General features: G+C 46.3%; 1 protein-coding gene across 3 annotated transcripts in view; it reads right to left on the bottom strand.

The window, feature by feature from the left end:
• Positions 1-3195: 3195 nt before the first annotated feature.
• Positions 3196-13295, bottom strand: part of LOC137334288 (tumor suppressor candidate 2-like) — a 52926-nt gene continuing 42826 nt past the window's right edge. Inside the window, exon 4 of one of the 3 annotated variants that reach the window (XM_067998961.1) lies at positions 3196-3785. In XM_067998961.1, the coding sequence (XP_067855062.1) occupies positions 3546-3785 (240 nt within the window). In that variant the 3' untranslated portion in view covers positions 3196-3545. The remainder of the gene's footprint in view (positions 3786-13295) is intronic. The other 2 variants (XM_067998960.1, XM_067998959.1) reach the window with 2 other exon arrangements.

Below are 13295 nucleotides of genomic sequence, written 5' to 3'. Positions count from 1 at the left end.
GCACAACCACTGGTGGGTGTGGAAGAATGAGGGAGACTTGTTCTCCCTCCCAACATTTTTGGCATGGATTATGCCCTTCCTCTGCTGCTCACACCAAATCAATTGTCCCTGGTGTCTCCCTAACTCTTTATGATTGGATGCATCTCTACACTAAGCATTGTTTACGAGGTCACTGGCTGCAGTGATATTTTCCATTTCCAACATCAGCTAAGCTGTGGCCTCTCCAAATGGCATTGCCAACATGGTGCCAATTAATGGCGGTTTATGCTCAATGGGAGGCAAGTAGAGACTGCACCAAACTCATTTCATGTAGTATCCTTACAGCCAGTAGGCAGAGGGACCTTTCATCCCATCAGCTTGGCGCAGTGGTAGCACTCCCATCTCAGTCAGAAGATTATGCACCCAAGCCCCACTCCAGGACTTCAACACAAAATCTAGACTGACACTTCAGCGCAGCACTGAGGGAATGCTGCATTATCGGAGGTGCCATCTTTTGGATGAGATGTTAAACTGAGCCCCTGTCTGTCTGTTCATGTGGGCTTAAAAGATCCCATGGCATTTTTTTAAAGAAAAGTATGGAGTTCTCGTGGTGTCCTGTCCAACATTCATCCATCGACTAACAGTTCTAAACTAGATTAACCAGTATTCATCTGTTGCTGTTTGTGGTTCCTTTCTGTGCACAAATTGACGAACGTATTTGCCTACATAACAACAGTGACTACTCTTCAAGAGTCATTCATTGGCTACAAAGCATTTTGGGACATTCCAAAGATGTGAAATCCACTACGTAGATGCAAGTTCTTTCTTTCATGCATCAGTCTTATGAATGTTCTTATGAAAGGCCAGTGTTCTAACCTAGTATATCACCCAGTTATTCCTCCGTGCCTCTCCCCTGGCCCCCTGCTCCCCCACACACCACAAGTCGACAGGTGCTTTTTTACATTGCTGCTGATTTAGTTGGATTGCAGAAGAGGGGCATCTGTCCACGGCCTCCCTCATTCTGGCGACAGAACTGTAGATCCCTGAAATTGTAAGAGTGTAAAAAGTAGGGGGCTGGTCCCTAAATGACACTGTCCCATGATTCAAACTGAACAAGCACCCAATATAACTGGAATTGACAAGCCGTGATTGAAGTGGGAGTAATTAAATTCTTGTTGCAAATTCCAGTCATCATTGCCTCTATCACAATTTGTAGAAAGCACCAAACACACAATTTTAAGAAAAGATGCAAATCTCATTAAGCAATTGAGTCATTAAGAAGACAAGACACAGGAACTGTAGCAAATCCTTTGCAACGGATCAAAAAATTAGTCAAGCGTAAATTGCGTTGCATTTATTCCACGATTCCTGTTGAAGCCGGCACAATTTGTATGCGGATTTCTGGAGAGAAGCAGAATAATTGGGCATGGAGAAACGGCTGGGTGAAATCATTTCAATGATTAAAAATTAGCATCTTCAAATTAACATAATCACTGAATTAACAGAGACAGGGTCTAATGAGGAATAATACGGTCAATTGTGGGGACGAAAATTAAAAGTATGTCCGTGGAAACAGCAAACGGCACACTGTGACCCTCAAACTATTCATAAGGGGCTTACCTCTGGCCAAATCCAAAACCGGACAGGAGTGGGAATTGTGGCTCGAGATCTGGCTCCTTTCTGAAAGTTCATTTTAAAAATGCATCCATATTGATTTTAGTTTTTAAATTTTGGTGTTCAGTTTACAAAATTCCACACAACCCATCCAAAAATTGGTTCAATTTTTAAAAAATCATTCTCGTGATGTGGGTGTTGCTGGCAAAGCTGGCATTTATTGCCTGTCCCTAGTTGCCCTGACTAGGTCCCTTCAGAAGGCAGCTAAGAGTCAACCACATTGGTGTGGGACTGGAATCACATGGGCCAGACCAGGTAATGATGGCAGGTTTCCTTCCCTAAAGGCCATTAGTGAATGAACCAGTTGGGTTTTTACAACAATCCGACAGCTTCATAGTCACTTTTACTGGTACCAGCTTTTTATTTCCAGATTTCAACTGAATTCAAATTCTCAAGTTACCATGGTGGGATTGGAACTCACAATTACTCTGGATTATTAGTTTAAGACCTCTCTTGTTTACTGGTTCAGTTACATAACCACTACACCACCGAAACCAATTGTCAGGGGAGAACACAGATAACTAGAACCACTGCATCAATGTGAAACGCCACCAAAATATCTAAAAACATAAGAACATAAGAGCAGCAGTAGACCATACGGCCCCTCAAGCCTGTTCCGCCATTCAATAAGATCATGGCTGATCTTCGACCTTAACTCCACTTTCCCGCCCGATCCCCATATCCCTTGTTTCCCCTAGAGTCTATTTAAGCTGCCTATTGAGGAGGGTAGGAATTAGAAACATGTAATCACATGAGGAAAAGGTCCTGTGAAGACCCAGATAAGTACCAGATAACATGATCTTCAACTTCTTCCAGATAAAACTGGGAACATATTATTTTTAAATGTTATATAGAGTCAGTGCCGTCGACACAAAGGGAGAAAAATGGCCCAAAATAGAAAAAGATTTACAATTATATACATCTTGTCTTGTCAGACTAGTTCATATTCAATGAATTACCTTGAAGTGCAGCAACTGTTCTTATGGGAGTCATTTTGTACACGGCGAGGTCCCACAGACAGCAACGAGATGAACGACCAGTTAACCGATTGTTGGTAGTTTGGGTTGAAGGAGGAATGTTGACCAGGACACAGAGAGAACTTCCTGCTCTTCTTCGAACAGTGCCAACCTGAACCACCAGTACAAGCTCCACTGACAGTGCAGCACTCCCTCAGCACTGCGCTGGAGTGTCAGCTTAGATTTAGGCGCTCAAATCCCGATTACGCTAACAAAAATTGCCTAAAGGTCTCACTGAAACGGAATTTTGAAGAACAATAAAACTGTAATTAAAGGCATGTCCTCGCCAGTGTGGGAATCAAAGCGAAGTATTTTCACTAAGCTTATAAATGGACTTGGAGGCTTACCACCTCCTGTCAGTGCGATTCCCAGAACAAGTTCCCCAGGCTGAATAGAATGCAGTTTTGGCGCCATCTATTGGAAAAGGAGCAATTTAAACTTTAAATAAATCTTTGCCTGCAATTGACTGGTTTAAATTATAAACAATTTTACAACACCAAGTTATAGTCCAACAATTTTTATTTGAAATCTACAAGCTTTCGGAGGCTTCCTCCTTCGTCAGGTAAATGTTCAGGAGCTCCTCGAAGCCTACGCATTTATACATATAGAACAATACATGGTGTTTACAGACTGCCCCTGCAACTGCCCGTTGCCAAGGCAATCACCGTGTTCAGACAGAGAGGTGTCACCTACAGAACCCCCGAATACACATTCAACAAAAAAACAAACAGGAAAAAAAAACAGAGAGAGGCAGAAACATCCAGAAGGCAGAGAAAGCCAGCAAATGACCCATTATATTAAAAACAGATAGCTTTTGTTCGCTGGTGGGGTAACGTGTAGCGTGACATGAACCCAAGATCCCGGTTGAGGCCGTCCTCATGGGTGCGGAACTTGGCTATCAATTTCTGCTCGACGATTTTGCGTTGTCGTGTGTCTCGAAGGCCGCCTTGGAGAACGCTTACCCGAAGATCGGTGACTGAATGTCCCTGACTGCTGAAGTGTTCCCCGACTGGGAGGGAACCCTCCTGTCTGGCGATTGTTGCGCGGTGTCCGTTCATCCGTTGTCACAGTGTCTGCATGGTCTCGCCAATGTACCATGCTCCGGGGCATCCTTTCCTGCAACGTATGAGGTAAACAACGTTGGCCGAGTCACAGGAGTATCATGGTTTAAATTAATTCATGTGTAATTATGTGTAAAGGAAAGAGCTTGCATTTCTATAGCGCCTTTCATGACTTCAGAACGTCCCAAAGCATTTTACAGCCAATGAAGTGCTTTTGAAGGGTGATCACTGTTGTAATGTAGGAAACACGGCAGCCAATTTGTGCACAGCAAGATCCCACAAACAGCAATGTGGTAATGACCAGATAATCCGTTTTAGTGACGTTGGCTGAGGGATAAATATTGGCCAGGACACCAGAGAGAACTCCCCTGCTCCAGTTCAAAATAGTTCCTAGTTCCCTCGGTATTGTACTGAAAGAAGCTGTCCTTTTATCACACAATAATGATTCCTTACAGCTGGTTAAGGCTGTGAGCCGCACATCCGGAAGCTTCCAGCTGCAGTCCTAGCCTGCGCTGAGTTAGCGGACCTCAGGGTGGCTACTGTTCGTAGAAAATGAAAAAAAAAAAACAATTTTTTAATGTCCTTATAATGTTTCTCCCCGGGTTTGCTCGCAGCAGTGTCCAGGAGGTTAATCTTTAATTCCTGGAGACTCCAGGACAATCCTGGAGGGATTGGCAACTCTGGTTCAGAAGTGAGGATGGTGGTTGGGGGAGAGACAGGTGGGAGGAGGGAGTTAGCAATCAAGAAGATAAGTTTGTGCTCATTCTTACCACTCAGGACATATCAGGAGGATGTGGTCATGCAAGGGGCAGTGGCCATACTCCCTAAGACGGTGAAGTTAGATCCGGCAGTGGACAGCCAGGCCAGTTGAACGCCACATGCACTCATGTCTGCGGTCCATGAATTTGAGTCCTTGGAGTTGGCTTGTGTACTGGGGGAAACATTGAAGGTGGCAGCCCATCCAGGAGTTAGTGGGGATGAATGTGTTGAATGTGAAGAGGCAGTTGTGGAGTAGATGGAGAGAACCATTCATGGCAGAGCAAGAGGTGAGTCAGAGGAGAGGGTGGTGAGATGCTGCAGAAGGCAGCTGTTGCGCAGTTCAAGAGTAGTTTTATTCAGGTAGCATAGTAGTTATGTTACTAGACTAGTAATCCAGAGGCCTGGACTAAAAATCCGGAGTTATGAGTTCAAATCCCAGCATGGCAGCTGGGGAATTTAAATTCAATTAATTAAATAAAATCTGGAATTAAAAAACTAGTATCAGTAATGATAGCCATGAAACTACCGGATTGTCGTAAAATCCCATCTGGTTCACTAATGCCCTTTAGGGAAGGAAACCTGCCGTCCTTACCCGGTCTGGCGTATATGTGACTCCAGACCCACAGCAATGTGGTTGATTCTTAACTGCCCTCTGAAATGGCCGAGCAAGCCACTCAGTTGTAAGATCTCGCTAAAAAAAGTCAAAATAAGAATAAAACCAGACGGACCACCTGGCCTCGGACCACAAGGCACCGGACATAACAAAGGCAAACCAAGCCCAGTCGAACCTGCAAGGTCCTCCTCACTAACAGCTGGGGACTTGTGCCAAAATTGGGAGAGCTGTCCCACAGACTAGTCAAGCAACAGCCTGACATAGCCATACTCACAGAATCATACCTTACAGCCAATGTCCCAGACTCATCCATCACCATCCCTGGGTATATCCTGTCCCACCGGCAGGACAGACCGACCAGAGGTGGTGGTACAGTGAGATACAGTCAGGAGGGAGTGGCCCTGGGAGTCCTCAACATTGACTCTGGACCCCATGAAATCTCATGACATCAGGTCAAACATGGGCAAGGAAACCTCCTGCTGATTACCACCGACCGTCCTCCCTCAGCTGATGAATCAGTCCTCCTCCATGTTGAGAACCACTGAGGGTAGCAAGGGCACAGAATGTACTCTGGGTGGGGGACTTCAATGTCCATCAACAAGAGTGGCTTGGTAGCACCACTACTGACCGAGCTGGCCGAGTCCTGAAGAACGTAGCTGCCAGACTGGCCCTGCAGCAGGTGGTGAGCGAACCAACACGAGGGAAAAACTCACTTGACCTCGTCCTCACTAATCTACCTGTCGCAAATGCATCTGTCCATGACAATATTGGTAGGAGTGACCACCGCACAGTCCTCGTGGAGACGAAGTCCCATCCTCGCACTGAGGACACCATCCAACGTGTTGTGTGGCACTCCCACCGTGCTAAATGGGATAGATTCAGAACAGACCGAGCAGCTCAAAACTGGGCATCCACGAGGCGCTGTGGGCCATCAGCAGCAGCAGAATTGTATTCCAGCACAATCTGTAACCTCATGGCCCGGCATTTCCTCACTCTATCAATACCAACAAGCCAGGGGATCAACCCTGGTTCAATGAGGAGTGTAGAAGAGCATGCCAGGAGCATCACCAGGCGTACCTAAAAATGAGGTGCCAACCTGGTGAAGCTACAACTCAGAACTACATGCATGCTAAACAGCGGAAGCAACATGCTATAGACAGAGCTAAGCGATTCAACAGCCAATGGATCAGATCAAAGCTCTTCAGTCCTACCACATCCAGTCGTGAATGATGGTGGACAATTAAAAAACTATCAGGAGGAGAAGGCTCTGTAAACACCCCCATCCTCAATGATGGCGGAGTTCAGCACGTGAGTGCAAAAGACAAAGCTGAAGCGTATGCAACCATCTTCAGCCAGAAGTGCCGAGTGGATGATCCATCTCGGCCTCCTCCTGATATCCCCACCATCACAGAAGCCAGTCTTCAGCCAATTCGATTCACTCCATGTGATATCAAGAAACGGCTGAGTGCACTGGATACAGCAAAGGCTATGGGCTTGACAACATCCCAGCTGTAGTGCTGAAGACTTGTGCTCCAGAACTAGCTGCGCCTCTAGCCAAGCTGTTCCAGTACAACTACAACACTGGCATCTACCCGACAATATGGAAAATTGCCCAGGTATGTCCTGTCCACAAAAAGCAGGACAAATCCAATCCGGCCAATTACCGCCCCATCAGTCTACTCTCAATCATCAGCAAAGTGATGGAAGGAGTCGTCGACAGTGCTATCAAGCGGCACTTACTCACCAATAACCTGCTCACCGATGCTCAGTTTGGATTCCACCAGGACCACTCAGCTCCAGACCTCATTACAGCTTTGGTCCAAACATGGACAAAAGAGCTGAATTCCAGAGGTGAGGTGAGAGTGACTGCCCTTGACATCAAGGCAGCATTTGACCGAGTGTGGCACCGAGGAGCCCTAGTAAAATTGAAGTCAATGGGTATCAGGGGGAAAACTCTCCAGTGGCTCGAGTCATACCTAGCACAAAGGAAGATGGTAGTGGTTGTTGGAGGCCAATCATCTCAGCCCCAGGGCATTGCTGCAGGAGTTCCTCAGGGCAGTGTCCTAGGCCCAATCATCTTCAGCTGCTTCATCAATGACCTTCCCTCCATCATAAGGTCAGAAATGGGGATGTTCACTGATGATTGCACAGTGTTCAGTTCCATTCGCAACCCCTCAAATAATGAAGCAGTCCGAGCCCGCATGCAGCAAGACCTGGACAACATCCAGGCTTGGGCTGATAAGTGGCAAGTAACATTCGCGCCAGACAAGTGCCAGGCAATGACCATCTCCAACAAGAGAGGGTCTAACCACCTCCCCTTGACATTCAACGGCATTACCATTGCCGAATCCCCCACCATCAACATCCTGGGGGTCACCATTGACCAGAAACTTAACTGGAGCAGCCATATAAATACTGTGGCTACAACAGCAGGTCAGAGGCTGGGTATTCTGCGGCAAGTGACTCACCTCCTGACTCCCCAAAGCCTTTCTACCATCTACAAGGCACAAGTCAGGAGTGTGATGGAATACTCTCCACTTGCCTGGATGAGTGCAGCTAACAACACTCAAGAAGCTTGACACCATCCAGGACAAAGCAGCCCGCTTGATTGGCACCCCATCCACCACCCTAAACATTCACTCCCTTCACCACCGGCGCACTGTGGCTGCAGTGTGTACCATCCCGACTTGGAAATATATCGCCGTTCCTTCATTCTCGCTGGGTCAAAATCCTGGAACTCCCTACCTAAAAGCACTGTGGGAGAACCTTCACCACACGGACTGCAGCGGTTCAAGAAGGCGGCTCACCATCACCTTCTCAAGGGCAATTAGGGATGGGCAATAAATGCTGGCCTCGCCAGCGACGCCCACGTCCCATGAACGAATAAAAAAAAAGACGTTTGAGGATGATGAGCTTTGAAGATGAAGATGATGAGAAGTCTGAAAAGACCTTTGCCAACTAGCTTTGCTTCCCCAACCCCAAAGTCTGACGATAGTGTTATTGGAGATCTGATAAATTGCTGATGTTGCATTGGCAGCAGAAAGATTCTTGAACTCGACCCCATGGCCTGTATTGATGTCAGGTGACCACAAGAGGGTGCCAGATTGTCTCTTTGGGGTCAGACAACACTGGGTCCTGCACATCACCACCAAACATCAACAGCAACAACTTGCATTTATATAGTGCCTTTAATGTAGTAAAACATCTCAAGGTGCTTCACAGCAGCGTTATCAGACAAAAATTGACACTGAGCCATGTAAGCGGCTATTAAGATAGGTGTCCAAAAGCTTGGCCAAAGAGGTAGGCTTTAAGATGCGACTTAGAGGAGGAGAGGTAGAGAGGTGGAGAGGTTTAGGGAGAGAATTCCAGACTTAGGATGTAGGCAGCACCGTCCTCTATCTCTGTATATTCACCTTGGTGGGTTTACAGTCTGTAGTGCAGTGATATTCAAACATTCTGTGTGGGAGACCCCTGCAAATGCTGTCACTCTCAGGGAGACCCTACCCTACCTTCTGAAAGAGGGTATCATCTGCTCAAACAGGGGCAGCGACCGGGGAAAAGGGACGGACACTTGTTACACCAGCTCCCTGCCCCCCACTACTCCATGCCAGGATTTCCCCGGGGTTCCCCAAAACGGAATGGACTCAGGCCCAACATCACCATTTAAATGAGGGGGGAGAGGGTGTTCACAACCTCCCAACGTTGCAATGATGAGGCGAGGAGGGGTTCCCGCAGAAAGCAGGTGTTGGGGCGTGCACCAGGACCCCCACAGATCGGTGAGACTGTGGGCGCCCCAAAGTGGGGGTGTGGGGGGGGGAGACACACACACATCGAAGGTCAACGCAGCACAACGATTCTTCTTATTTAAACTCCACCCTCCTCTCCCCCATCACCCCCCTCCCCCACTCCGATCCCGCCATGAACAATCTTAAAGCCCCAATGCTGGCAGTCAAGATGGCAGCTGCGAGCCTCTCACTCCTGCTGTCAGGTTCCAGGCCTTCTCAGGGGCCAGGCCTGCACCAGGACTGTGTCAAATGGCAGATGGTCCAGGACAGCAAACTTGGGAAGACCTCTTTCCTTGCAGGCATGGTACGCTGGAGCTGCCGGGACCCAAACAGGGAGATTGGCCCTCATGTGGCCGTAAGTCAACAAATCAGAATGTATCGGGGCTAAAAGGGTTAAATTATGAGGATAGTTTGCATGGGCTAGGCTTGTATTCCTTCGAGTATAGAAGATTACGGGGTGATCTAATTGACAAATGTGAGATGATTAAAAGATTTGATAGGGTGGATAGAGAGAAACTATTTCCTCTGATGGGAAAGTCCAGAACAAGGGGGCATGACCTTAAAATTAGAGCTAGGCCGTTCATGGGTGATGTCAGGAAGCATTTCTTCGCACAAAGGGTCATGGAAATCTGGGCCTCTCTCCCCCAAAAAGTTATTGAGGCAGGGGGTCATTTGAAAATTTCAAAACCGAGATTGATAGATTTTTGTTTGGTAAGGGTGTTAAGGGTTTCAGAACCAGATGGTGTTAAGATACAGATCAGCCATGATCTAATTGAATGGCGTAACAGGCTCGAGGGGCCGACTCCTGCTCCTAAATGTGTTGTCCTTGAGTGGTGTTGAGCCATAAGGACAAGGTGGTCAAACACTGCCCTGTGCCAGGTCCCCTGATCTCAGCTGGGGCAGAAGGTTAGAAGTTGGCCTCGACACCCATGGGTGAGGAAGGTGGGGGGGAGTGGGATAGCAGCAGCCAGGCCCTGCTCTTGATTCCTGTTAAATCAACTCTACTGGAAAATATGCAGCTGTCAAATATGTGCTGCACTTCACAGTTGAATAGCCTGTTGTCATCACTGCCTGGGCTGACACATGAAGGAGAGCGACTTGGGTGAGGTGACTGAGGTTGCTAGCGTCCAGGGAGCCTTCAGGAGAGAGAACATTGATGGGAAAAATATCCAACAGCATCCAGTAGTTCTAGAACTTTCTCTACCCCTACCCCAGAATAAACGTTTGATCTGGCCTGTGAATACCATTGCTTTTGAAAGAATGTCTGTGTAAATATAAGTACATAAATAAAGGAAAAGCTTTTAATACAGCTTTTTAATTAAAATGTCTCAGTTTTGTGAAGAGTGGATTTTGGGACACAAGAGGCAATGTCTCCCCGTAATTGAAAATTCATTAACTACGCACTCAATTCCACCGCTGAGATTGTTGTTCACAAACCATTATCGTTTAATTTAACTAAGCAATTGCAATGTTAAGTTTATTTTCTCTCTCTCTTTTTCACTGCAAAGTTGTTTCTAATGGACTCCCTCCCCCTTTCAATGAGCAGCAAGTGTCTCCAACCACTATTAATATTCAAATTTGTTCAGGGGGCCAGTCGAGTGTGTTTATTTGGGGGACTTGGTGATATTGCGGCTCTCTAAGCAACTGTTTGGGCGATGGACAGTCGAGTGGAGAGATGGGGAAGGGGCCTGGTTCTCAGTATGGGTTTGCTCCATACTCTACGCCCTCAATCTGATCATGGCAGGTAAGGCCGAGGGATCTAGAAGCATCTCTGGTGACTGGAGCTCGTTCCCGTCAAGTGTCTGCCCCTAATGTTACTTCCGCGATTGACAACCGACCTTTATTTGGGGTTTCTTCATGCACGTCTACCTGTGACTTTAACATCTCTTGGATCTGAACCCCGAAACCTGCTGACTCGTTGTGAATGTGTGTTGGTGCGCCACACATCTTGGATCACAGCCTAAAAACTCCCTAACTAAAGCTTTCAATAGAACATGGTAGTCGGACAGAGTAAAGCATTTCCCCTTCTCTTCCTTTAAGTCGCCTCCCATCCCTGGTGTCTGCCTATAAAGTGAAACACACTGCTTTTGTCTTCTATTTCCCCCCTCTCCCTCACAAGAGCCCTCCACAACAGCTCCCTTGCGATAGAGCTGCCCACTGCCGTCCATGACTGCACGAGTTGACCTGTCAGGAGTTTCTCGAAGCAGCATGTGAAGGAAGTCCCTATCCATCGATGGAGATTAAACTGCTTCCCCCTTCCTCCTGGTTGCCGGTCGTTCTGTCCTCTTGTGTTATACTTACCTGGCGCACAATTTCATGTTACATTTTTTTTGTTCACCTGTAGTTCCACAAAAATACATGCCACACTCCTACTTGTACTCAGGCCAAGAGGTGGATCAAACAGCCATGGAAGTGCCCTGAGCAATCTATCTTGTAGAGCTGTGAATGGGTCTACAGCAAATGTTCACCAGATACAGACTAAAATTTCTTTAAGACAGAAGAACCAACCTGATGTAGACATGTGCCCCTTCATTTTGGGATGGAGAGATTCCCTGTGGTTTTAACATGAACTCCAAGACGTTCGTTGTCATTCATGAGTGGAGTGTAGGTAGCCTGTGTAATTCTCTGAGTGTTAATAGTGTTGCTCTTGCACCTAAGTGGGGTTAAGAGTGTGGTTAGGCCTCAGCTAGGGTATTGTGTCCAATTCTGGGCACCGCACTATAGGAAAGTCAAGGCCTTGGAGAGGGTGCAGAGGAGATTTACCAGGATGATACCACGGATGAGGGACTTCAGTTATGTGGAGAGACTGAAGAAGCTGGGGTTGTTCTCATTAGAATAGAGAAGGTTACAGGGAGATTTAACAGAGCTCAAAATTGTGAAGGGTTTTGACGGAGTAAATAAGGAGAAACTGTTTCCACTGGGTCGGTAACCAGAGGACATTGGCAAAAGTACATGGGGGGAGATGAGAAGAATTTTTTTTACACAGCAAGTTGTTATGATCTGGGATGCACTGTCTGAAAGGGTGGAGGAAGCAGATTCAATAGGAACTTTCAAAAGAGAATTGGATAAATACTTGAATAGGAAAAAATTGCAAGGCTGTGGGGACAGAGCAGGAGAGCGGGACTAATTGGATAGCTCTTTCAAAGAGCCGGCACAGGCACGATGAGCTGAATGGCCTCCTTCTGTGCTGTAAGATTTTATGAAGAGAAGAACTGCTAGTCTAGACTTGCATGTGGAAGGTCAATACCGAGCAGGACTGTGACAAAATACAGGAACACATTAATAAACTTGCAGAATGGGCGTGTAATTGTCAAATGAATTTCAATATTTGTAAACAATTTTACAACACCAAGTTATAGTCCAGCAATTTTATTTTAAATTCACAAGCTTTCGGAGGCTTCCCCCTTCGTCAGGTGAACGTTCACCTGACGAAGGGGGAAGCCTCCGAAAGCTTGTGAATTTAAAATAAAATTGCTGGACTATAACTTGGTGTTGTAAAATTGTTTACAATTGTCAACCCCAGTCCATCACCAGCATCTCCACATCATGAATTTCAATATAGATAAGTGTGAGGTATTACATTTTGGTAGGAAGAATAAGGGGGCCACATACTGCTTGGATAATAAGAGTCTTAATTGGGCAGAGGAGCAGAGGGATCTGGGGGTACAGATACACAAATCACTAAAAGTAGTGACTCAGGTTAATAAGGTCATAAAAAAAGCAAATCAAGCACTAGGGTTCATTTCTAGAGGGACAGAATTGAAAAGCAGAGAAGTTATGTTAAACTTGTATAGAACCTTGGTTAGACCAGACTTGCAGTACTATGAACAGTTCTGGTCTCCACATTATAAAAAGGATATAGAGGCATTGGAGAAGGTACAAAACAGATTTACTAGGATGATACCAGAACTGAGAGGTTATACGTATCAGGAAAGATTGAATAGGCTGGGGTTCGTTTCTCTAGAAAAGAGAAGACTGAGGGGTGACCTCTTAGAGGTCGTTAAGATTATGAAAGGGTTTGATAGGGTAGATGTAGAGAAGATGTTTCCACTTGCGGGGGAGACCAGACCTAGGGGCCATAATATAAGATAGTCACTAATAAATCCAATAGGGAATTCAGGAGAAACTTCTTTACCCAGAGAGTGGCAAGAATGTGGAACTTGCTACCACAAGGAATAGTTGAGGCAACTGGAATAGATGCATTTAAGGGGAAGCTAGATAAACACATGATGGAGAAAGGAATAGAAGGATATGCTGATAGGGTTAGATGAAGTAGAGAGGGAAGATGCTCGTGTGGAGCATAAACACCGGCATGGACCTGTAGGGCCGAATGGCCTGTTCCTGTGCTGTACGTTTTATGTAATTCGATGTAAAATATTTTGTCAAACTTTCTTCGTTTTGACTTTAC

This window comes from Heptranchias perlo, chromosome 17, assembly GCF_035084215.1.
Source record: "Heptranchias perlo isolate sHepPer1 chromosome 17, sHepPer1.hap1, whole genome shotgun sequence".
In the NCBI taxonomy this organism is placed as follows: Eukaryota; Metazoa; Chordata; class Chondrichthyes; order Hexanchiformes; family Hexanchidae; genus Heptranchias; species Heptranchias perlo.
Note: the sequence above shows the minus strand (reverse complement) of the source record. Positions and strands in the feature narration are given on the sequence as shown.